General features: G+C 56.9%; 5 protein-coding genes across 10 annotated transcripts; 1 reads left to right on the top strand and 4 right to left on the bottom strand.

The window, feature by feature from the left end:
• Window positions 1-676: 676 nt before the first annotated feature.
• Window positions 677-4,631, top strand: LSMEM2 (leucine rich single-pass membrane protein 2). Its single transcript, XM_077129225.1, has 4 exons — window positions 677-780; window positions 3,000-3,110; window positions 3,215-3,400; window positions 3,618-4,631. The coding sequence occupies exons 1-4, from the start codon at window positions 759-761 to the stop codon at window positions 3,749-3,751; spliced, it is 453 nt and encodes a 150-aa protein (XP_076985340.1). The 5' UTR covers window positions 677-758; the 3' UTR covers window positions 3,752-4,631.
• Window positions 4,253-9,231, bottom strand: IFRD2 (interferon related developmental regulator 2). 4 transcript variants are annotated; one of them, XM_077129221.1, is made up of 12 exons: window positions 9,006-9,230; window positions 7,033-7,152; window positions 6,866-6,950; window positions 6,637-6,761; window positions 6,387-6,544; window positions 6,175-6,225; window positions 5,908-6,086; window positions 5,717-5,822; window positions 5,322-5,459; window positions 5,104-5,232; window positions 4,934-5,029; window positions 4,253-4,789 (listed from the first exon to the last, which is right to left on the bottom strand). In XM_077129221.1, the coding sequence occupies exons 1-12, from the start codon at window positions 9,061-9,063 to the stop codon at window positions 4,709-4,711; spliced, it is 1,326 nt and encodes a 441-aa protein (XP_076985336.1). In that variant the 5' UTR covers window positions 9,064-9,230; the 3' UTR covers window positions 4,253-4,708. The 4 variants fall into 4 exon arrangements, with proteins under 4 accessions (XP_076985336.1, XP_076985338.1, XP_076985337.1 ...); XM_077129223.1 differs by lacking the exon at window positions 9,006-9,230 and adding an exon at window positions 8,393-8,745; XM_077129222.1 differs by lacking the exon at window positions 5,322-5,459 and having other exon boundaries at window positions 9,006-9,231.
• Window positions 9,232-9,904: 673 nt separating this feature from the next.
• On the bottom strand, window positions 9,905-15,712 carry HYAL3 (hyaluronidase 3). 2 transcript variants are annotated; one of them, XM_077129216.1, is made up of 4 exons: window positions 15,308-15,712; window positions 10,859-11,769; window positions 10,420-10,509; window positions 9,905-10,298 (listed from the first exon to the last, which is right to left on the bottom strand). In XM_077129216.1, the coding sequence occupies exons 1-4, from the start codon at window positions 15,543-15,545 to the stop codon at window positions 10,029-10,031; spliced, it is 1,509 nt and encodes a 502-aa protein (XP_076985331.1). In that variant the 5' UTR covers window positions 15,546-15,712; the 3' UTR covers window positions 9,905-10,028. The 2 variants fall into 2 exon arrangements, with proteins under 2 accessions (XP_076985331.1, XP_076985332.1); XM_077129217.1 differs by having other exon boundaries at window positions 9,905-10,295.
• NAA80 (N-alpha-acetyltransferase 80, NatH catalytic subunit) lies at window positions 11,653-15,295 on the bottom strand. 2 transcript variants are annotated; one of them, XM_077129220.1, is made up of 3 exons: window positions 14,889-15,295; window positions 12,599-13,642; window positions 11,653-11,769 (listed from the first exon to the last, which is right to left on the bottom strand). In XM_077129220.1, exons 1-2 carry the CDS (start codon window positions 14,907-14,909, stop codon window positions 12,611-12,613), a joined length of 1,053 nt encoding a protein of 350 aa, XP_076985335.1. In that variant the 5' UTR covers window positions 14,910-15,295; the 3' UTR covers window positions 11,653-11,769; window positions 12,599-12,610. The 2 variants fall into 2 exon arrangements, with proteins under 2 accessions (XP_076985335.1, XP_076985334.1); XM_077129219.1 differs by lacking the exon at window positions 11,653-11,769 and having other exon boundaries at window positions 12,429-13,642; window positions 14,889-15,294.
• Window positions 15,713-16,058: 346 nt separating the features above from the next.
• HYAL1 (hyaluronidase 1) lies at window positions 16,059-19,039 on the bottom strand. Its single transcript, XM_077129218.1, has 4 exons — window positions 18,871-19,039; window positions 17,503-18,426; window positions 17,103-17,192; window positions 16,059-16,936 (listed from the first exon to the last, which is right to left on the bottom strand). Exons 2-4 carry the CDS (start codon window positions 18,400-18,402, stop codon window positions 16,622-16,624), a joined length of 1,305 nt encoding a protein of 434 aa, XP_076985333.1. The 5' UTR covers window positions 18,403-18,426; window positions 18,871-19,039; the 3' UTR covers window positions 16,059-16,621.
• Window positions 19,040-21,135: the final 2,096 nt, after the last annotated feature.

Below are 21,135 nucleotides of genomic sequence, written 5' to 3'. Positions count from 1 at the left end.
GGTAGAAATGAACTTGCCATTGTTAAAGCTGCTGTGTGACACAGTGGAGTGATAGATTTTACATGCTTTAGGAAGTAGAGCCTATGGGTTTCTACTAGTTAGGAAGGAGAGATACACAAAGGCTAGAAAGGGTGGCTCCTTTACTCAAGTTTATAAACTAATAGCAGTTCCAGCTTTCAATCTAGATATGCGGACTGCGCAGCATGGATATCCGTATATGTGGGGAATCTCTGCCCCCTTGTGGTTCCTCAGAGACCAGCTGCCTTCAGCCCCTGCTCTACTATAGGGACATGGTGGAGGTTGTTTGTTGCATGTTTGCTGGGGGAGTACCAGTGTGCTGTGGGTGGAGGTTTGCAGGGTGGAGATGCACAGAGTTCCCTTGCATGTCTTGGCTGTTGTGTGGGGGCATTGCTGGAGGCTGAGCCCTAGAGGCAGCCAGTTTGGATGCAGTCTCTGGAGCCCGTGCATGTATAGGATGGTGTACATTTCTGAAAAGGACCTGGGTACATGCACTAGTGGAGGCGTGCCTGGCCTGGGCTCCTTCACTGGGAGGATAGTCTAGGCTGGCCCATGTCAGTCACTCTGCCACTTCCCAGGACTGAGAGCTGCCCTGTCTAAATATAGCCTGGTGGGCTGAGCTCAGGCCTATTTTAAGCCCCTACTGGGAGGAGGCCAGGCCTTCCCTAGGCTCTCAGGAGCCACTGCTGTCTCCATCCAGTCCTGCTACTGGACACAGTCACCGGCTCCAACTGCGTACCATGCCTGAGGAGGCGCAAGAAGGTAGGAGGGTGTCCACGAGGGGAGGGCAAGGACTCTGTCCTGTGACTCTGTGAACCGTGGAGAAACCCACCCCTGCCCTACTGACTTCACTTCCTTGGCAGGTCATAGTGTCCATGTCCCAGCTTGAGTAAAGGGACCTGTCTCTGTGATAGAGGGGGGGCACACCATGCCTGGAACCCCTCCTCATCATAGGCCCTGCCTCAGCTTCCCTTGGTGGGAACAGCAGGGAAGGATTAGGGGGACTGCCCAGTTGGGGGCAGGTCAGCTATGGGCTATGTCCAAGCGGGTTTAGGCATCCAGGCAGTTCAGCTCTTCCTTCAGGGAGAAAGCTGGGGCTGAAGGTAGGCAGTGTTTGCAGGAAGCACATGGGTACCTGGCTGGGGGGCTAGGCATAGACAGGCCTCTGTCTTCCCCCAACTTGGATCTCAGTGTCCTCAACTCACTGACAGTCAGGGTCCCTTGGCTGGCCGGATTGACTCAGCTAGTTAAGTCCTTAGTGGTCACTCACCTAGCTGTCCCACTGCATGCAAGAGGAATGGAGGCTTAGAGAGGCTGAGCACTAAGGACACACGTGTGCAGCTTCCTTCAGGTGAGGTGCCAGCCAGGATGCAGGACCAGATGCATCATGGCTCTAGCTTATGGCTCAGTTTGATCCAGCTGGTCAACTACCCCCTTCCCACCCCTGCATAGATTTTCATCCATTTTCAAAAGGATAGGAGGTGCCTGGCCCCTGGTGAGAGGGTAATGTCTGCCTCATTTTGGGGTCATAACAATAGCATTTACCATGTGTTCCTCCTGGTAACAAACAGAATCCATGTTTCTTTTAGAAAGTGTGAGAAAAGCAACGTGAAAAGAGAATTTAACATGACCCCCAACCCACCTCTCAGACATAATGACTGGCACAGTCTGTTTCTGTTAACTTGCTTTTGGGCATTTCAATGGGCAGTTTTCAAACTAATCAAATGTTGAGCTACTGTTCTGAGAGTAAGCTCTGGAGTGCGCCAGGTACCCCTATTCCCAGAGTGGTTATTTTCCCAATGAACCACTGCCTGCCCTCTCCTTACACTACCTAGCTTTTAGCTGGACATCTGGAGGTCTCAAAGGCCTAAGATTAAAAAGCTTAAAAAAAAAAAAATCCAAAAAGAGCAATAATAAAAAAAAAACAGAATGAAATACTTAGAAATCACAAAATAAACACTTCTATGGATCCAAAAATAATTCAAGTTATAAGAAAAATACACAGACCTCAGTTGACTAAATTCATAGAGGCTTTGAATAGATAATTCCTGATCAGGAAGCCACAAACATAATAATGACCAGGCCCCCTGGACAAAGAAACTCAAATACTAAGAAAGGCCTTTTCTCTTTTCTCGAAGTCACAAACATGTGCTTGTGTATGCAAACATTTCTTTCAACGGGGATGCCTAATGCTGACGATGCTATCTCTACCCTGTTGAGGGTTCCGGCCAGTCATTCTGGAGCACAGCCAGCCATTGCCCTTCGATCCAGTAATTCTACTTCTGGGAATTTATCCTTACTAACTATTGAGAAATTGGGGGAAAACCTTCATGCTCAATGATGGATGTTGTTCTGGGACATCCAAAAGGAATTGGAAACAACCTTAAAGTCCAGGCAGCCTCAAAGCGATGTCTGAAGAGAGAGCTCAGGGCATGTGAGTCTGATAACAAAGAGTGCTCTCCTGCCAGGATGGTGAGTGAACAGAGGGGTTCACCTAAGTACAGCACAATCCTGCACTGAGTAGGTTAAAGAATGCAGAACTAGGCCAGGAGGGAAAGGCATCACAGAGGCTTGAGGGGGGCTGCCTTTGCATGGGGCAGAGGAGGTGCCAGGCACTGGGTCTGGCCTGACAGCTAACCTACAGGGCCTGCAGGAAAAAAACAATAGAAGAAGCAGGACTAAATTCCATGCACTGTGGTTGAAGTCCTGCAAGGTTGATAAACTATGCAGTAGAAATGAGCAAGCAAAGGAACATGAGAAAATCCTTGAGGCGTCCAAAGGGAAACAAATATGAGGAATGTAAACGGGCCTCTTGCCAATGGAAGTTTGGGGTCACCCAGGCACTCAACTAAGGGTCACCCCTGAGTCCATCTTAGGCAATTCATAGCCAAACGCCCCACTGTCTCCATCATGCCCGAGGTCCCCTGGGGAGGAGGAAAGGGGTGAATTGTGGCTGAGTCTGCCCCCTGCTGCCCCTGCAGACATCATGGTGCCGACACTGAGCCCCAGGAGCAGGGCGACACTGGCCCCCAACCACCTGCAGGAGGTGTGCCTGCACCGGGTAGAGTCCATCAGCGACCTACACAGCGGAGGTGAGGGCGGCAGGTGCGGGGGGCGGGGGGGGAAGATGCATTGGGGGAGGGGAGGAAAGCAGGCACACCCACTGCCAACCCCCCATGTCCCATCTGCCCTGCAGGCTCACTGCATCCCTTCCTGGCCGAGGAGGCGCGGCCATGGGACGAGCTGCTGGGGGTCTTGCCCCCATCCCTGTGCACCCAGGCGGGCTGCAGCCCTGTGCACGGCCGCCGGGGGTTCCTGCTGCTGCTCATGCTGCTGGTGCTCACCTGCCTGGCGCTCGCCGTCCTGGCCGTCTACCTGAGCGGTATGGAAGGCGTGTGGCACCAGTGGGCACCAAGGGGAAGGAAGTGGGACCTGCAGGCCTTTATGTGCAGTTGGAGGGTACAGCTGCTCAGGCAGCGGCAGTGGGGGGGGGGGGGATTCCTAGGCAGCCCCTGGTGCTGGGCTGGGTCGAGTAGGGAGGGGTCACTGGGTAGCACATGGCCTGACAACCACCCCCAACCCCTGCCGCTCATCTGCAGTGCTGCAGAGTGAATCCCTGCGCATGCTGGCGCACACACTGAGCACTCAGGAGGAGACGCTACTCAAACTTCGGCTCGCCAGCCTCAGCCAGCTGCGGAGGCTCAACTCCAGCCAGGCCCAAATGCCCAGTTGAAGTGCTGCCAGGACCTGGGGCCTGGGTATATGAGGGTGGAATAAAGAGGTCATTGGCAGGCCTCTCTTCCCCGGCTGCTACTATGGCTAAACTACTTCCTTGGAGAGATTTTTATAAAGAATCCAATCTGACCCCACAGCTACCTCCCTCTCCTGACCTCTTCCAGCTAGACCTAGCCAAGCCTGATGCTAAGACCCGGCTTTGGGTTTCCAAGGTCAGAGGAGGGGGCACCAGCTCATGGCCCAGTCAGCACCCCCGAACACCCTTAAATAACAGATCAGAAGTCCAGAAATAGCTGTCTCCCACTCGATTACCTAACCTTGGCCAGGTCTCCCAGTGGGAGTCTAGCCTCAGCTCCCAAAGACAGGTTGGGTTCTGAGTAGGAGGAGTTCACCCTTAGAGGGCAAAGATGAGATGGAGGAGACCTAGCTGGGCCCAAGTCTAGAGTGATGAATTGGGAGAGGGGGAGGCAGGGAGAAATATCCAGGAGCCAGGACCACATAAGGCTGAGCATTCTGTTTAATTATCTCTAATAATCTTATAACAATCAGCACATATATCCATTCCAGGTCCTTACCTCCCCATCTGCTGCCCAGAGGCTCTACTGGCCCCTCCCCCAAAGAAATGGGTCACCCTAGGGGAGCAAGGGCAGGAAGAGAAAGGAAAGGACAGCCCCATCACCCTCACCGCATGCCCCTGCCTGTCCCACAGCCTTAGGGCAGACACACAGCTGGCTCGGCCTAAGACAGGGCAGGAAGAGGCCACAGGGCTGTGTGCAGGGGTAAAGAGCCAGGGTTCCAAGTGATCTGGCACCCAGCTCTCTACTCCTGTGTCTCTTTTTGGTTTTGTCATTAAAAAAATAAAGCGATAATCACTGGTAGAGACCAGTCGTCGCACTGTCTTCTGTTAAAAATATGGGCAAGGGTGTGGACAGCCTCCTTTCCAGCTGGTCCTGTTTCACGGGATGTCCGCCCGCTTGTCCCGCACGCGGTTGCGTGCTTTGGTTCGGGCTTTGAAGGCAGCAGCGTTGTACAGGTGCTGTGGAGGGAGGGGGAAGGGAGAGGAGTAACATGTTGAGCTGGGGATGCCACGCCCTAGGGCTCAAAGGCTCTTCCTTAAGAGCTCCAGGCCTCAAGGCAACAGGGGGATAGAGGGAAAGTAAAGGTGCCCAAGGGTGCAAACCTTCTCAAAGCGTGGGATCTTGCAGGCTTTCAGGGCAGTGGTGTCCAGCACCAGCACAGGGCCCAGGCTGAAGATGTCACGGAGTAGTTCATTGTTCTGGAAGTAAAAATGGTGGTGAGCTCAGGTAGGTCCAAAGCAGCCCTGCCTGCCCCACCCTGTCCGCCCCCCACCTGGAGGTGGTGGTGCATGCCCGAACCCAGGACATCCTTGAAGGCAGCATAGATCCGGCGCCGGGCCCAGCTGTCCACATAGAGCGCCTCAAGCCCGAAGCGCACTGTCTCTTCTTCGCACTCACCGCCCTGCAGGGTGGAGGGGGCGCAGGTGAATGGGCTGGGCTGGTGTGCCTGCGGACGCACCCTCGCAAGCGCACACATGTTATTACCCACACCTCAACAAAGTGCAGCACTGCGCGGAAAGTAGAGCGCTGGCGCCGGCGGTCAGCCTTGGCACGGTACTTGTTGCTGTCAGTGGCCAGCGTACGCAAGGTGCTGCAGAGGGCCTCCATGTCCTCATAAACGAAGTCTTCCTGCCGTGGGGTGATGGAGCTCTGCTGGCTCTTAGCATGGGGAGGATATCCCAATCCTCCCCCTGGGAAAGCCCTTCTCTTTTTCTTTGCCTGGTTTCCCTAAACCCCTCCTTGGGCCCCGCCACGTGAGTCTGTGTTAGGATCACCTCCCTTCATACTAGCCTAAGGCTTCTCTGCTCTCTGTGTCATCCCCTTCCTCCAGCCTGGGATGGGCAGGTGGCATCAGCAGGAACCCTCCCCAGCTCCGTCTCTCGCACCTCAAGTTCCCGGGCGAGCTCGAAGAGCAGGGCGATGGTTTCGCCGGCAGCGATCCGCAGGCTCACACTCTCGCTGGACAAAAGCTGGGGCAGTCGGGGCAGGTGCCTGGTGAAGGGGTGGGATGAGCTGTGTGGGGGTGTGTGGGCATTTCCTCACTTTTCCCTTCCTCCTGGGGGGCAGCCACCTCTACCTTTCGAGCACGTGGCTGACGTGGGTGCTGGGGCAGATGGTAAGTAGCAATGCCCAGGCCTGCAAAGCAGCACAAAGCAGGCCATGCAGGCTGGCAGGGGCCATAGGGGCTGTGGAGCCACCCATGCCACAGGCCCGGCTGAAAACACCTTCCAGGCAGGTGAGGCAAGAGACTAGGTCCTAAGGACAAAGAAAGGCAGATGAGTGCTCAAGGGCAGAAAGGAGGCCTGCAGGCTCTATCTCTTGCTCCCTGAGGTTGGTCACTCACCTGGATGTCAGCGGCAGCCATGTAGCAGCCCAAACCAAGAGCAGATGCACACTGTGGGAAGATGGCAAAGCTGGGCCATGGCTGGGTGTGTGCCTGATTCCCAGTGATGGGATTCACAGCCCCTCAGAGCAGAGAAGCCTGGTGGCAGGTGGAACCAACCACTCCACTTAGGGATCCAGGGAGAGGGGGTTATGGGGAATGGGAACACTCACATGGAGCCGAGCAGCAGGGCTGGCTGTGCCATCGCTGAGGACAGAGACTAGCAGGGGCTGCAGGCTGTGGAACAGCTCCTCGCCCTTGGGCCCAGGGCCCAGTTGTATGCAGAGCAGGCCCAGCAAGGCAGCAGCCAGGGCTTGCTCCTCGCCCTTCCCTGTGTGAATGCTTTCCAGTCAGCCCATGCAAGAAGGGTCAGCACCTGCCCAGCTCAGGTCCTCCCCACAGCCCCACTGCCCCATGCTGAACCTTTCTTGAGGCACTTTTCCAGGGCATCGGCCAGTGTAAGGAGGCGCTCCAGCAAGAAGTCAGGGTATAGGCGGGATGCCAGGGCTAGGCGCAAACTCTCAAGGGCACCTTGCCGGGTCTTGGCACTGGGGGGCAAAGAAGGATCACGTGGGATAGCCATCCCTGCGTCAGAACTGGCATGGGCTGAGCAGGGACACGAGTGTAAGGGCTGGCTGGTGGTGAGGCGTACCTCTTGTCCGTGAGGCAGTCCACATACTCCTTTAGCTTTTCCTCGAGGTCTTCCTGCTGGGCCTGCTCATCCACGATGTCACCGCCTGCAAGGCCAGCTTGTCAGCCCCACTTCCTACCCTTTTCTGCTAAGCCCCTGCTAAGCTTCTACCACTCTCACACTCTCACCGAGGTTGTCCTCTGCCGTGATGCTGAGAAGGCTGGGGCATTCACTAGTGGTGCTGCGTGCCTCACTGGCTGCCTCATCCTCACTGGAACCTGAGTCAGCTTGGGTACTGTTCCGGGCACCTGGACAGGGTGGAAAGGGGCACTCAGGCTGCCTCCACTGAAAAAGGTTAGTTGGGGGTGCCTCACCCCAGCCTCATGACCCCACGAGATAGAAAGTGGTCCTACTGAGAGATGAGAAAACTGAGGCTGGGGCGAAAGAGGCTGGACCAAGGGGTACTGAGTCAGAAAGCAGAAAAAAGGGAGGGAAGGAGGGTCTATTTGCTGGATAGTATCAGGTAACAGGTGTTGCACAAGAACACCCTGGCAGACTTGGTGGATAGTGCCCTCTTGAGGCCAGAAACTGCTTATAGGAGGAGCCTGGGAGGTAGGTAGAGGCAGGAGGGGCTGCATACACATCCTGTAGCCTAGCCCAGAACAAGGGCATCTCTAGGCAGATCCTGAGGGAGCTTAGCTACCAGCTCAGATTATGTCCACAAAGAGGGCAGGGTGCTGGTCAGGGGCTTAGATTCTAGTCTGGCAGACCAGGGTTCAAATCCTGGCTCTATATCTTAACAGGTATGTAACTGGTCAGGTGACTAGCCTCCTGAGCCTCAGTTTCTCTAACTGCAAGCCAGAAATGCAAAAGAACCTCTTTCAGGTGTGTGTGGGAGGGGGGTAGGGAGGGGTAGAGACAACGTCCAAACAATTTACTTGTTATGCTCTTTTGTGGACCAACAATCTCACTAGGCCACCTGTCGGCCGTATTCAGGGTTTAATCATACTGTCCTCAGAGCCTCCCCCACCCCCATTTCAGCCATGGGTGGATGGATGCACAACTTCCTCCTGGCCCTGGGAGTAGCAGCAGAAAGTCAAGTGGCCCCCAACTGCATGAACCACTGAAGACAGGGGGTGTCAGGGTCAGCAGAGTTGAAGCATTCCTGTGAAGGGGCTCTGCCCAGGAGAGGCTGACATGGCAAGGGTCGCTGTTGCAGTAGAGTTCCAGGCAGATTCTGGTCACCACGCAGGCCCTCCTTCTCAGGAACTACTCTCCCTGCCTGAGGGACAAAGTCCTCTCTCACTACCCCACCTGCCAAAGCAGCCTAGTCTTCCCTCCGATGTTTCACCATGGCACAGTCCCTTTCAGCCACCAGGCATTTGCACAACTTGTTCCCTGTGGATGGATGGCACTCTCTACCCCACCTTCTCAGAACTCACTCAGAAGGCCCTCGCCTGGGAAGTCTCCCTGGTCCCTAAATCTGGGGCCGACACCACTCAGTGAATAAATTTCAGTGCCAGACCCTCCAGGAATATCACTACTCACTTAGATGTCCCCCAACCCAAGGCCCTTCAGGGCAGTGTTGAGATCTGGGCTGTGTCCCACAGGTACCCCATCCCGACACAGTAAACATATGTGTTTACTGCACCGGGACACACTTCTGGTGAAGGCTGATAAGTGAGTTCCAAAACTGCTCAGGCTCCAGGGTGTGGGCTCCCTGCACGCCCTCTGGGGCCAGGCTCCCCTTCCCCAGGCCTGAACTCCGCGGCTTCCTGATCGCCACTTCCCTCGATTCTCCCGTGTCAGGCTGGGTTTCCCAAGCCTCTCGCAAAGATCCTCGCCCAGTCCAGTGAAAGATCAGGGCTTGGTGAAGGGGTCGGTTTCCAGCCCTGTTCAGCTAGTTTGTCCACCTCAACCGGCAACTGGGGTGGAGGAGCAATAGTCAGAAAACAGGGTCCAGGCAGGTGGGCAGCAAGCTCAAGTTGGGCGCACACGTGGCCGTAGTCTCCCGGGGCACGTGTCAGCCGCGCAGCAGTTTCAGGAGGCGGCTCCGGCTGGTCGGGAGGTGGCTCTATCCTGGGACCCACGGGGATACCGACCGGGATCCACACAGGATCTCCGCAAACCGCCCAACAGCTGTCCCGCGCCCCGCACTCACCCCCTCCGCGGCGCTGGCGACCCTTGCGGGGAGCGTTACCCTTGCGGGCGCGGGGCATGCCGGAAACCGGGCACGCAGGGCGCGGGGTCAGGGGCCAGGCGGGCGAGGGCTTAGGACTAGCGAGACGCCGGCCGGTGCGCGGCGCTGAGACCTGGGCAGAAGACAAGAGCCACACGCCACGCGCGCCACCATCTTCGCGAGGCGCCCCGCCCTGCCAAACGGGCCGCCGGGAAGGCGAGTTCCAGGCCATTCGGCTGAGACCTTCATCCACGCGGCCGAAACTACTATTCCCAGGGGGCTGCGCGCGCAAGGTAGCTCTGGGTGCTAAGCACCTCGGGAATCGTAGTCTACGCCTAGGGCCCGTAAGCCGAGCGCGCTCTAGGGGAACTATGCACCCACAATGCCCTGCGGGCGCTCCCCCTCCCCGACTCCTGCACGACATGTGCAGTGTGGTTAAGTCTGAAACTGCCCCTCCGAGTCGCCCCCCCACGGCAGGACCAGCATCTGTGGGCACTTGTGGCAAGGCCCTCACGACCGGGCCTGCAGAACCTCCCCGGTTAGGGGACCATGGGAGGGGCATGGAGCTTGGTAGAAAAGAGGAACAGACAAACCTCAGGCAGCAAGACAAAAAGTGAATTTATGATGAAAGCAGAGTATAGGCAACAACTTAGCAGGCCCAGAGCTCGGCCAAGATCTTCTTGACCACTTGTCCCTCGACAGATTTCCTGTGATCTCCCCAAGGACCCAGTCAGATGCAGGAACAGAGAGCTCTGGCTTGGCAACCCTAACCAGCTGGAACCCTGGCACACGCTGGGGCTACTCCTCATCTTGAGAGGTCAGGTAATCTCAGAGGTCTACTGCTTTTAAAATCTTAGAGGCGTTTTCTCCCCCTTCCACCCCCTCAGGGAACTTTGTGTGTGGGAAGGTTGACTGTGAGCTGAATAGGGCAGGGATGGAACAGGGCTAGGCAGGTGGCAGCAGGGACAAGAGGAGTGATAGGTCAGGGGCAGGTGACTCTTGACCTTATGCTGCCTCCTCAGGCCTTGGCCTGGGTTCCTGGCAGCTAGGACCAGTCCATCCCGGGTAACAGCGGCAGCTGTAGGACTCCCACGCTCCAGGGCCGCCATCTGGCTGCAGGTGAAAAAAGGCTTCCAGCCTTCCTGGGTTTCTCTGGGCACAGCGTCCATGGCCATGACACTGTTGGAGACTGCAGGCCATGGCTGCTCTGGTCACATTGGTCACATAGGGTCCCAGGATGTGCACCACATAGTCGTGGAGACGCCAGCACTCCTTCTGAGGAAAAGGGGGATGGGGCTGTGCTAAGGCTTCTGCTCCCTGGCCTGGACGCCTGGCCTTTCCCCACCCAGGGCCCACAGCATAGGCTATGTGGCAGGCTAGAGGGGGCAATGCTCACCTCAGAACTGGAGAAGCTCAGGTCTCCCCAGAGTACCACGCCAGCAGCCCCTAGTGCTGCACTCACACCCATGGTCTGCACGAGGTCATCCTGCAGGCAGAAAGCTGCTCAGCCAGGTCCAGACTGGCCAGATCCATCTGGGCCGACCTTTTAAGTTCACTGTCATGATCTGATTCCACCTCCAAGGTAGGCCCCCTTGGCATTAAGGCTCTGGATAGCCCCTTGGGCCCTCCATTCAGGCAATGTCTCCTCTCACACCAGGGCTCCAAAGGCTTGACTTTGCCTTTCCCCATCAGGATCCTCCAAGGCAGAACCATGCCTCCCTCATTACAAGCCCCAGGGCAGTACCTCCCCTCAGATACCCTTGGGCAAGATCTCTTCAGCTCTTTCTAGGGTGGACACCTCCAATCAGACCCCTAAGGCCTCAACTTCCACTCACGTGGGACAGGAAGCTCCCAGAGCTGCGGTGTGTGAGGCGGGCATAGGCCAGGACGGGCAGGGGATGTGGGTGCCCAGCACGGGCCACCCGGAAGGCTTCCTCCAGGCGGTGTTGGACAAAGATCTGGTGATGGGCAGGCGGCAGATTGGGGGGGAGGTAGATGCTGGGGAAGAGGGCACTGGAGGCAGCCCAGAGCCAACGAAGCCGGGTGTTGCGTGTGAGCGTGGCTGCGTGGCAGCGGCCTGTGTAGTTGAAGGCCATACTGTGCCAGCCATTGCCACAGGCTGGGAAGCGATAGAAGCCCCAGAGCCCATGGGGCTGCAGAGCCCGGCCCAGCCACAGTGTTTCCTCCATCAGTGCTCGGGCTGCCCGCTCAAAGCCAGCCCGGGCCTTGTGGAGCTGCTCCCGGGGATCCAGGTGGGGGAATACCCGTTGTGCCCAAGCCCATGAGGCTGCTCGATAGACCCTCCGGCGACCCCAGTTCCCAGCCCAGAGTGGAGACCACTCTTCCCAGTCCAGCACTGCCAGGCCAGCAAAGCCTGGTGCTAGGCTGCGGTGAATCTGGCGAGCAGCCCACAGCAGGTGGCGGTCAAGGGACACTGCCTGGGGAATGCCCCCATGGTGAGCTGTGCCCCTGGGCCCAAAGTAGGGATAAAGGCCAAGCCGGTTTTTGTAGAAGATGGTGATGTTCTGGCCACGGAATTTCTGGTTGTGGTTGGTTGTGATGCCCAGGGCCTCAAGTGGCAGGTGCACGCCGAAACGAGCCTTACAGCGTGCCGAGGGTACATTCCACAGGACCAAGAAGGGGTGTTCAGGGGCCCATGGTGGGGGCTGGCCACAACCCAAGCACAGGGTTATTCCTAGCACCAAAGCTGGGCTTAGCTGCATGGTCATGTTCCAGGAATGGAAACCTGCAGGAGAGATGGGGGTGAATTTAGAGGCCACGGCCATGGCCATACTTCCCAGTCCCTCCCCATGAGGACTGAGGAGCTGGAGAAAGCATGGTTCCCAGGGTGTCCCACAGGCCTCAGAACAGCCATATCCCAGGCTGGCCTGGGCAGCTCCCCTCCCTTGTTCTTCATCTCTGCCATGGCACCACTGTGTTTGCCGACCAACCCCCTACCCTCCAGCTCTGACAAGCCCCCTCTCCTCTGTTCCCTGCCCCAGAAACACAACCTCTAGCTTCTTGCCTCACCACTCAGGTCTCTGCTGTAATATCACCTCCTGAGAGCTCCCAGAGCCTCTGTACTCCCCTGTCCCAGCATGGATCTAGCCACTGCATGCCTGTCTCCTTGCCTATCTGTCCTACCCTCTCTGTATTGTTCCCTATTGCCTATGCCCAACCCAAGGCCTGACACTGTGGGTGCTCAGTGAATGTGAAGACTGAGGGAACAGGGAAGGAAATAGCCACTCTTCTTCCTGTCTCCCAAGCCTGGCAGGGTGGAAGGAACAAAGAGCATGTGTCCCTCTATCCAGGGTGTCAGGTGGAGCTGGGGGCTCATTCAGGGACTGCGGTACTGATATAAAGGCTGTAGGTGACGGTGGAGACCAACAAATAAACAGTCACAGCCACACCTAACAGAAGCCTTTATTCAGCCACACTGCTCAGAGCCATGGGGCACCTCCTGGCCCAACTGGCACTCAAGAATAATGTCCAGGCTTCAGCCATCCCCAGGAGCTAGGGCCTGAGATATGGCCAGTGGGTTGAGGCTAGTACTGACCCAGAAGATGGTGCCTTACTCTAGGTGACTCTCAGATGTCCTTCTCCATCCAGAAGATGGGGCAGCCCCTCAGGTCTCGGTATTGTGTTTCTAGCAGGCTCTGTGGAGGGAGTCTTGCCACGGGTGGAGGTGGGGTGGTTAGGGGCTTAGGGAGGGGAGGAGGTGGTGGCAGTGGGGACCCTTTCAGGGCTCTTGGGGGAGGCTGGGAAGTCAGGCTGGGGGCCTTGCAGGGCGACTGGGGAGAGGTGGCCCTGGGGAAAGTACTAAGCAGAGTGGTAGGCAGCTTTCGGCTAGCAAAGACCAGGCCCTGCACAGGCTCGCCGAGCTGGTAGCCCAGGTGGGCGTAGAAGTACAGCTGGTCATGAGTGGAGAGGTGCAGCCGACAGAAGCCTCGGGCCTGTGCAAAGACCTCCAGGCCCTCCATGAGGCGGCGGCCAAAGCCACGGCCCCTTAGGGCCCGGGCCACCACCACTGTCTCCACCAGGAGGCTCTTGGGGTGGTCCAGCACTCGTGACAGACGGGCATGGCCCACCACAATGGGTGCTGCATTAGGTGTGGCGTTGGGGCTCAGCAGCATCAAACAGAGTGGGAAGGCATCTGAGGACTGGCCCAGGGAGTGCAGGCGGGAGGCACGGCTGCGGGGCCACTGCTCATTGATGAGGTCAGCACAGGCATCCATGAGCTCGGGCCGGCAGTGCACAGGCTCTAGGGTCAGCTTGGTCAGGTTGGGGGCTGGGGCCTCCTCTGGCTGGTGTGTGGCATCTGAGGTAGGCTCAGTCCGGCCAGGGCTGAGGGTCGTCTCTGGATGGCAGGCGGGATTCATGGTCAGCTCATCTAGCCTGGGGCTCAGGGTCAGCTCTGGCTGGCATGTGGAATCCAGGGTCAGTTTGGCTATGTTGGATTTCAGGATCAATTCTGGCTGGCATGCAGGATCCGGAGTCAGCTTGGGTGGGCTTGGATGTGGGATCAGCTCTGTCTGGCGTGCAGGGTCTGGAATCAGGGTCGGCTGGGCTGGGCTGGGCTGGAGCTCAGAGTCAGCTCTCCCCTGTACGTAGGAGCCAGGCTGAAAACCAAGGTCATCTGCTGGGCTGCAGGTGGTTCCACAGCAGGCTGGGGGTTAAGGCCACAGTCTCCAGTAGTGGCATCTCCTCAGACCACAAGGACTCTCCTCCTGGAGACAAGAGCCCATGCTGGGCTGTGCTAGGAGGATGGGCAGGGTCGGGATAGGAAAGTGTTCACAGTACAAGTGGGCTATGTACCCACTTGTTCCAGTACCCTGGAACTGGGGAGTAGTGGGCTGTACCTTGGCCCCACACTCACCTGATGACATAAGTGACCTGAAGGAGGCCCACCCCCTACACCTGGAGTACCTGACTCAAGTGGAGAGCAGTGGGGATGGGTCCAGGGTGTCCTGCCCCACACTGGATAGAAGTTGAAGGCAATGGTGAGTTGCTGAAGGCTGCGTAGCCCCGGTCTCAGCCTTCTCTGGCTACAGTTTTGTTCTCCCCAGGACCTTGCTGTGTTAGGACAGCTGACCCAGCCTCCTTACTTGCCTTCCAGCAGTCTACTACTGCAGGTGGCTGGCCACTGGACAGAATATGTTGCTCTGCTTAAATCTGCCCAAGGCTCCTTTTGCAAGGAACATAGCTGCTCCCAGACATCACTCCCTACATTCCAGTTCTCCTTCATCTCCCAGCCTTTCTGACCACTTGGGCCAAGCCTACCACCTAGTCAATTCTGGAACCCAATTCACCCACCCACCCACCAGGCTCAGCTTTCCCCTCCCTGGATTGGCCTTCCCTGCCTGGGGCAAAGAGCCGATGGCCTCCTACCCAACTTCACCTAGCTTACAACACTTTGATTGGGCATGGATCTGAGTGCCCCTGAGACAGGGCCCCTGCAACACCAAAACAGAGCCTTGCCCACAGCCACCCAGCAGTGTGGCTCCTGCAAGCCGAGTTCCCCATTGACCTGAGTTTTGTAGCTGCCCTAGATAAGGGCCACAACTTCCTTCCACATCCATAGGGGTGTCCAACGGCCACTGAGTTGGGAGTCCATACCTCCTGTGTCCAGACCCCACTGCTTGCCCACCCTGCCAGAGGGTCTCTGCTGAGGGATTTCTGGGTGTGCAGGATAGCTGTGTTGCACGCCTTTACTCACCAGCTCCAGAGGGTGGGGATTCTAGCTCCCATCCCCAGCCTCCCCAGAAGGATCTCCGAGTTTGAGGCCAATTCGACAGTGGTCAGTAATAGGCAACCCCCTGCCCTCTCTCACACCACATGCCACTCAGAGGGCTAAAGGCCTCTCACCTGCATCAGCCACCACCACATCAGCTGCACTCGTTGGTTAGGAGAGGAAGCCCTAGGTCCGCCCCTAAGGCTGGAGTCCCAGACCTCCCTGCGGCTTAACCTGGTCAATGCTGACCCCACCCACTGTGGGCGGGGCCGAGCCCTCGCGGCCTCAGAGGAGTTACACCTTCCCTCCTGTGCATTGGTTTCCCCCTTACTTCCTAGGGCGTCACAGGCCTTGGAGTTTCCGTAGACCAGGGCTTTGAGAATTTGACTCTAGGGGTGGGTGTGGCTCAGCATGAACTGGCAGGGAACGGTCAACGCAGGGAAGGCGTGCGGGGTGGGCGTGGCCACTTGGGGAGCGCACACCTGGTGCGGACGGGAATAATGGGGGATGGCGAGGACGGACACGCCGCGCGTGGGGAGGGGGCAGTACTGACATGTTGACGCCTGGCTCCGGGATGCTCCGTGTTCTCGTTCCACCCAACTCAGGACCGCGCTCTTGCTCCAAATCGATCTCCCTGGTTCGCCCCAGCGGTCCCCTGCGGTGCGGCGGACACACGGTAATCGGCGCAACCCGGAGTGGCCAACTGGGTCTTCAGGGTCCCTCCGCGCGGCCAGGCCCCGCCCGAACCCTGTGCGTCCCCACCTAGGCCCCGCCCTCGGCTCACGCGTCATAACTCTTAACCCCGCACAGGCTCCGCCTCAGCCCTAGCCCCGCCCCTGCTGAGCCTGCGCCTGCGCCCGCTAAACCAGACCCGGCTTCCAGCGGGGCACAGCTCGGGTTCAGCACAGGCCCCACCTCCCGCTGGCCCCGCCCCCACCCCGTCCTGCTCCCTGCAGCCCCGCCTCTGGATCTACGCGTCACCACCTGGGTCCCGCCTCAGCTCTGCTCGGCTGCGGCCCTGTCCCCGCCCTCTGCGTCACAACCTCGGCCAGGCGCAGGCCCCTCCCCCAGCTGGCTCCACCCCCGCCTCTCCCCTCCCAGGCCCAGACAGGCCCCACCTCCGCTCCGCTTTGTCTCTGCCTGTGCCGACCTCCCTCCCAAACCCCGTGTGGAAACATCCAGGTGAAGCTTTCTCCTGAAATTTGGGCCCTCCGAAAGACACCAGACCGGGGTGAGAAGGAGTCTTAACTGTGCCGAGCAGGAACCCCAGGGCCTGCCCATTTTAGGCGCTCAGTAGACAGCTCTCGAAGTAATCATGTCTGCTTTATTGCCGGGCTGTGCGGCGCCGGTGTCTCTGTGCGGATTTCGGTGATGTGCAGGGCTGATTACCATCAGCACACGGTAGGAACTCCAGGACTCCATCTCTGGAACCAGACAGCCCGGATTCGAATCTCAGCTTCTTCCCTTCCTTCCTGGCTGGGCGATCTTGGACAACGCACCCTCCCTGTATGGACCTCAATTTCCTCACACCCTCGCTGCTAAAATTCTTAGCACAGAGCTTAGCTGAGAGTAGGCGCCCAGTGAACGTCACCTCTTTGTGATTTCTGCAGTTTAAAGACTGGTTCATTGTCTCTGGAGCAGTCTAGGACCCTGCTGGATGGGTGCCTGGGCACGTGGAGTGGCTGGTGTTGCTTGTGGCTCTGACACCTTAGACGGCTATTCTGGGCAGTTAGCCTGCATGTGTGTGCTGGGCAGATGCCTGTGACGTGGTTGAGGGTACTCCTGACTGTGACCATTTGTGTGAACCTGCCTGTACCTGAGAAGGCCATGGCCAGGCCCGTGGTGCATTTCATTCTGTGGCCAGTCATCACATGCTCTTCTCCTCACACCGTGTTCCCCGCCAGCCATGGTAGCAGTGACATTTGAACTCCACAGCCATCTGTGCCTGATCCTCAAGTGACAGGGTGCCCTGCAGGGTCAGGGGCCCACCACCAGGCATGGGATGAATGGAGAAACTGGCAGGGTTGAGGATGAGGAGGGCCTCGGAGTGGTTGGAGTGGCGGGCACAGCGGCCGTGCCCAGAGCACAAGGCTTGACTGCAGAGGAGGGCCCCACTGGTCACATTCAGGATGAAGGGTCCCAGCGTGGTGTCCACATACTCCTTGATGGCCTGGCATGATTCCTGGATGGAGAGAGGAGAGCATCAGGGACACCACAGTTGTGCATGGGCCCACCTGGAGCATTGAGGCTGGCCACCAGTACTGTCGGGGTGGAAAGAGTGGGGTCAGGGTCTCCCTGGTCAGCCTGGGGCACCCCCTCGGCACCCCCACCTCCGGGCCTGAACTCACCTTGGTTTTTGTGTTCTCCCAGCTCACCCAGAACACTACTCCTGCTGCTCCCTGGGCCGCACTCTCCCCCAGGCTGTTCTCCAGCTCCTCCTGGGAAAGGGGACAGCATGGCTCGATGGGGCACTTCTCCCTCCTCACAGCAGACCATTGCACCACTGGATGGGTCATATAGCTCACAACTCCCCCTGGGGCTGCTCGGGCCCTGCAGTCTGCTCTACTTAGACCCAGTGCCACCCCTCCCAGGCAGGAACCACAGCTTTTTGCTGCTGAATAGCCAATGCCTAGCACAGAGCTGAGCACACAGTAGGTGGTCAATGAATGAATAAATGAATGGATGAAAATGTTCCCAGGTTGTATGGTCCCAGGCAGCGCAAGGTGGGCCAGCTCACAAGTGACTCACCAGGGGCAGGAAGTGGTTTGTCCTGTCATAGAAGATTTGGACGTAAGGCAGCACCGGCAGGTCACGGCCCCTAGCACCTGAGGCCACCCGGAAAGCTTCACCCACGCGGTGCCGCACAAACATTCGTGACTTTCCCATGCCCTCCAGGGCAGCAGGCATGTAGATGTTGGGGAATAGGGCTCGGCTCAGGTCCCACAGCCACCCCAGCTGGTCATTCTGGGGACGGATGCCTGGTGGGCACTGACCTGTGTAGTTGGGGCTTGAAAAGTCATAGTTGTAACAGTCAGGGAAGCCATAAAAACCCCAGAGGCCACGAGGCCGTAGTGTTCGCCCCAGCTGAAGAGTGCCTGCCATCCAGGCCTGCGCAGCCCTCTGGAACTGTTCCTGGGCTGCTGCCTCCACCCAAGGAGCTGGCCAGTCAGGGTGCTGTGCTTGTACCAGTGCCCGTGAGTGCTGCCGATATATATCCTTGGTGTCCCAGTTGAAGGCCCAGCGTGGGCGCCATGCCTCCCAGTCGATGACTGCCAGCCCCGAATAGTCAGGTGCAGGCATGGCAGCCAGTATGTCTTGGAATGTGTGGGCCAGGTGGGTGTCCAGGCTGGCATTTTGGGGCAGGCCGCCAAACACAGGCTCCCCAGCTGGTGTGTAGTAGGGGTAGGTCCCCAGTTCGTAGCTGTAGAAAATGGTCATGTCAGGGCCACGGAAAGTCTGCCCTGGGTTGGCTACCACATCAAAGACGCTGACGTCCACATCCACCCCGTACTTCTCGAGGCACCACTGGGTGTTCGCGTTCCAGATGGTGGTGAAGGGCTGGTTGGGTACCCCGGGGCTCCTGGAGCCTTGGGCCAGGCAGAACAAGGGCAGGAAGAGAACGCAGGTGAGCAGCAGGTGAGTGGCCATGGCACGAGGCAGGAGTAGGAGAACCTGGACAGGGAAGGCAGAGCTGAGAGCTGGGCCTTGAACCCTCTGACTCCTGCTCCCGGGCAGGCAGGTCAAGCCCCTGCTCTTTAACCAGGCCTTGCTCGGGTTTCAGGTAAACATCGACCTGCAGGGCCCAGACTGGGCAAAAAGAAGGCAGAAGAGAGGTGTGGAGGGGAGCCCTTGCTGTTAGAGGCTCTGCCCTCCACCTACAACAGGCCTTGTCCTGGCCTCAGCCTGCCATTGCCCTCTTCCCCAGTGGTCACGGAAGCTGTGACGTCTGTTCTGGGAAGGGCAGCCGAGAGCCAGACCCTGAGCCCCAAAGCGGAGTGACCGAGGTGGGGGGAGGGGTATCTTTGCTATCCCTCCCCCAGGAAGAGGGGATGCTCAGGGACAGGTCTGCCCAGCCCTCCTGTACACCCTCCAGCCTGCCCACTTGTCCCTTCTGACCTCAGAGCTGAAAGGCCTCGTCCTCCAAACTTCCTGACCCACGGTGGGGGCCTAGGCAGGGTTCGGCCAGATTCTGTTCCTCAACTCTGGCCGCAACTGCACCAGAAACTCTTAAAGGAAGAAGCTGTTGCTGGAAACTCTTTTTGTAGGGTGCACCCCCCCGCCTCAGCCTGGGGGCGGGCCAAGGGGCGGGTCCTGGGTCGGATTCCAAGCCAGGAGGCAGGGCCACCTCTACCTCCAGTGAAGTGCTCTTGGTGTAGGAGGCGGAGAGGCTGGAACTGGCCCCTCTCTCCCCATGGGCACCAGGGCAGAGCTTTTTGGCTTTATTGGAGCCGGGGGAGATGGTGCAGGGGGGCTAACCAAGTGGCATACCTAGCTGGGCAGGCCTCTTTGCAGTCCCTGAGTCTGGATGCCTTGGGGGTGTGTACTTTCAGCACAGCCTCGTTTTGACATTTGTCAAAATGATAAATTTTGCCTACATGGGCCTACTTCATCCTTAAAAAAATATTTAAAAATATATTTTATAACTATATTGGTATAAAGTTGAATATAATCCAGGCTGAATTCATTAGTACATGTTATTATATATATATATATTTTTTTTTTTTTCTTCTGGTTAAAACATTTTCATGGGCCCCTAGAAATTATTATATACCCTAAGCCCTTTGCCTTCTGTGCCTGGTGGATGTCAGTCCTGCTTTGGGGGCCTGTTTCTGAAAGGCTCTGTGTTCATGAAGTCAGTTGAAGTCCCCAGGATGTAGGAGCTGGGTCAGTGATTGTGCCTTTGGGAAGCCCCAGTTAGAGACCATGTGGGCCTCCAGTGGTGTGTAAATGTGTGCATGTGAGACCCAGTGTCTGGGGCTGGGGGTATGTGATGGCTGGGTTCGTGTGTCAGCTTGTCCAGGTGATGGTGCCCAGTTGTCTGGTCAAGCAAACACTGCCTAATTGTTACTGTGAGGACATTTCATGGACTTAAATCATCAGTGAGTTGATTGCATCTATGGCTGATTACATCTGCAATTACCTGAGGATATTGCTGTGTTAGTTAGATTCAGTTGTCAACTTGGCCAGGTGAGCATACCTAGTTCTGTTGCTGCGGACACAAACCAATGGTACGTGAATCTCATCTGTTGCTAATTACATCTGCAGTCGGCTAGGAGGCATGTCTGCTGCAATGAGTGACGTTTGACTTAATTGGCTGGTGCTTAAATGAGAGAACGCAATATAGCACAGCCTAGCAGCTCGGTATTCCTCATCTCAGCACTCGCAGCTCAGCCCAGGCCTTTGGAGATGCAGAAAGAAGTCACCCCGGGGAAAGTTGTTGGAACCCAGGGGCCTGGAGAGAAGACCAGCAGAGACCATCCTGTGCCTTCCACGTAAGAAAGAACCTCAGTGGAAAGTTAGCTGCCTTTCCTCTGAAGAACCAACAAAATAAATCCCCTTTTATTAAAAGCCAGTCCGTCTCTGGTGTGTTGCATTCCGGCAGCTAGCAAACTAGAACAATTGCCTTCAGCAATGAGAGACTTTTCATCCAATTAGTTGAAAGCTTTAAAAGTACTTAAAAGTACGGAGAGCTTTCTGAATTGGTTCTGGGGTTTTTGCCATTGGTTCTCTACTCTGATTCAATTTAAAGGTATTAATCACTCTATTTTCAGTATTCAAGATGGCACTGATAATCCATGGCATGAGTTGACAATAGAGATATAATGTAAAATATTACCACTGGATGTGGCTACTCAAATGCTTGTAAGAGGCAAGGCTCTGGGTGAGAGTGTTTTTGATACCTTAACAGTGTTTGGTGGAGTTAAAAGGTATAATGACGTTAGCTTGTTGTTCCTAAATACACTGGATACATAAAAGAAAGGGCTGAGCTGAAGGCTTCAAATTTGCATCTAAAGTGCCACATGAAGGATATGGTTTCCTGTGTGTCCTGAAAGAAAATCTTATTTTGTGTAGCCACAGACTTGAGGTCTCTGGAAATCAGACCCAGAGTCTCATGCACGTACTTTTTCAGCCTTGCCGAGTGTCTGCTGTTAAAGTGAGGGCGCTCGTTGGAAAAGAATGGAATACTGAAAATTGGAATGTGGACATGTGGGCTGATAATGATGGCAGTTGGGACTTTGAAACCCTAGATTCTTTTGAGTCTTTGCCAGATAAGTGTAATGAACTGCTGTAAGGAAACAGCCACCCTATCTCCATCTGAAGAGATTAACTGTGTAGTGCCTGCTAAACCTGTAACCACCTCCCCTGCAGAAACACACGGCT

This window comes from Tamandua tetradactyla, chromosome 15 (genome assembly GCF_023851605.1).
Source record: "Tamandua tetradactyla isolate mTamTet1 chromosome 15, mTamTet1.pri, whole genome shotgun sequence".
Taxonomy (NCBI): Eukaryota; Metazoa; Chordata; class Mammalia; order Pilosa; family Myrmecophagidae; genus Tamandua; species Tamandua tetradactyla.
The sequence above is the reverse complement of the archived record's forward strand: the minus strand, read 5'-3'. Positions and strand labels throughout refer to the sequence as shown.

Bases quoted from the DNA above. Each gene is read 5' to 3' on its own strand.
- LSMEM2 (XM_077129225.1), top strand. From the start codon at position 759: ATGCCTGAGGAGGCGCAAGAAG. The intron at 781-2,999 runs GTAGGAGGGTGT...CTGCCCCTGCAG, and splicing joins GCCTGAGGAGGCGCAAGAAG to ACATCATGGTGCCGACACTG. The intron at 3,401-3,617 runs GTATGGAAGGCG...GCTCATCTGCAG, and splicing joins CCTGGCCGTCTACCTGAGCG to TGCTGCAGAGTGAATCCCTG.
- HYAL3 (XM_077129216.1), bottom strand. From the start codon at position 15,545: ATGACGCGTGAGCCGAGGGCGGGGCCTAGGTGGGGACGCACAGGGTTC. The intron at 11,770-15,307 runs GTCAGTACTGCC...TCTCTCCTGCAG, and splicing joins CCGGAGCCAGGCGTCAACAT to GTTTCCATTCCTGGAACATG. The intron at 10,299-10,419 runs GTGAGCATTGCC...CCTTTTCCTCAG, and splicing joins TGAGCTTCTCCAGTTCTGAG to AAGGAGTGCTGGCGTCTCCA.
- NAA80 (XM_077129220.1), bottom strand. From the start codon at position 14,909: ATGTGGTGGTGGCTGATGCAG. The intron at 13,643-14,888 runs GTGAGAGGCCTT...CTTGGTTTTCAG, and splicing joins TGTGGTGGTGGCTGATGCAG to CCTGGCTCCTACGTACAGGG.
- HYAL1 (XM_077129218.1), bottom strand. From the start codon at position 18,402: ATGGCCACTCACCTGCTGCTCACCTGCGTTCTCTTCCTGCCCTTGTTC. The intron at 17,193-17,502 runs GTGAGTCACTTG...CCCCTTTCCCAG, and splicing joins CAAACCACTTCCTGCCCCTG to GAGGAGCTGGAGAACAGCCT. The intron at 16,937-17,102 runs GTGAGTTCAGGC...CTCTCCATCCAG, and splicing joins GGGAGAACACAAAAACCAAG to GAATCATGCCAGGCCATCAA.
- IFRD2 (XM_077129223.1), bottom strand. From the start codon at position 8,480: ATGTTTACTGTGTCGGGATGGGGTACCTGTGGGACACAGCCCAGATCT. The intron at 6,226-6,386 runs GTGAGTGTTCCC...ATCTTCCCACAG, and splicing joins GCCCTGCTGCTCGGCTCCAT to TGTGCATCTGCTCTTGGTTT. The intron at 5,823-5,907 runs GTAGAGGTGGCT...CCCCTTCACCAG, and splicing joins GTCAGCCACGTGCTCGAAAG to GCACCTGCCCCGACTGCCCC.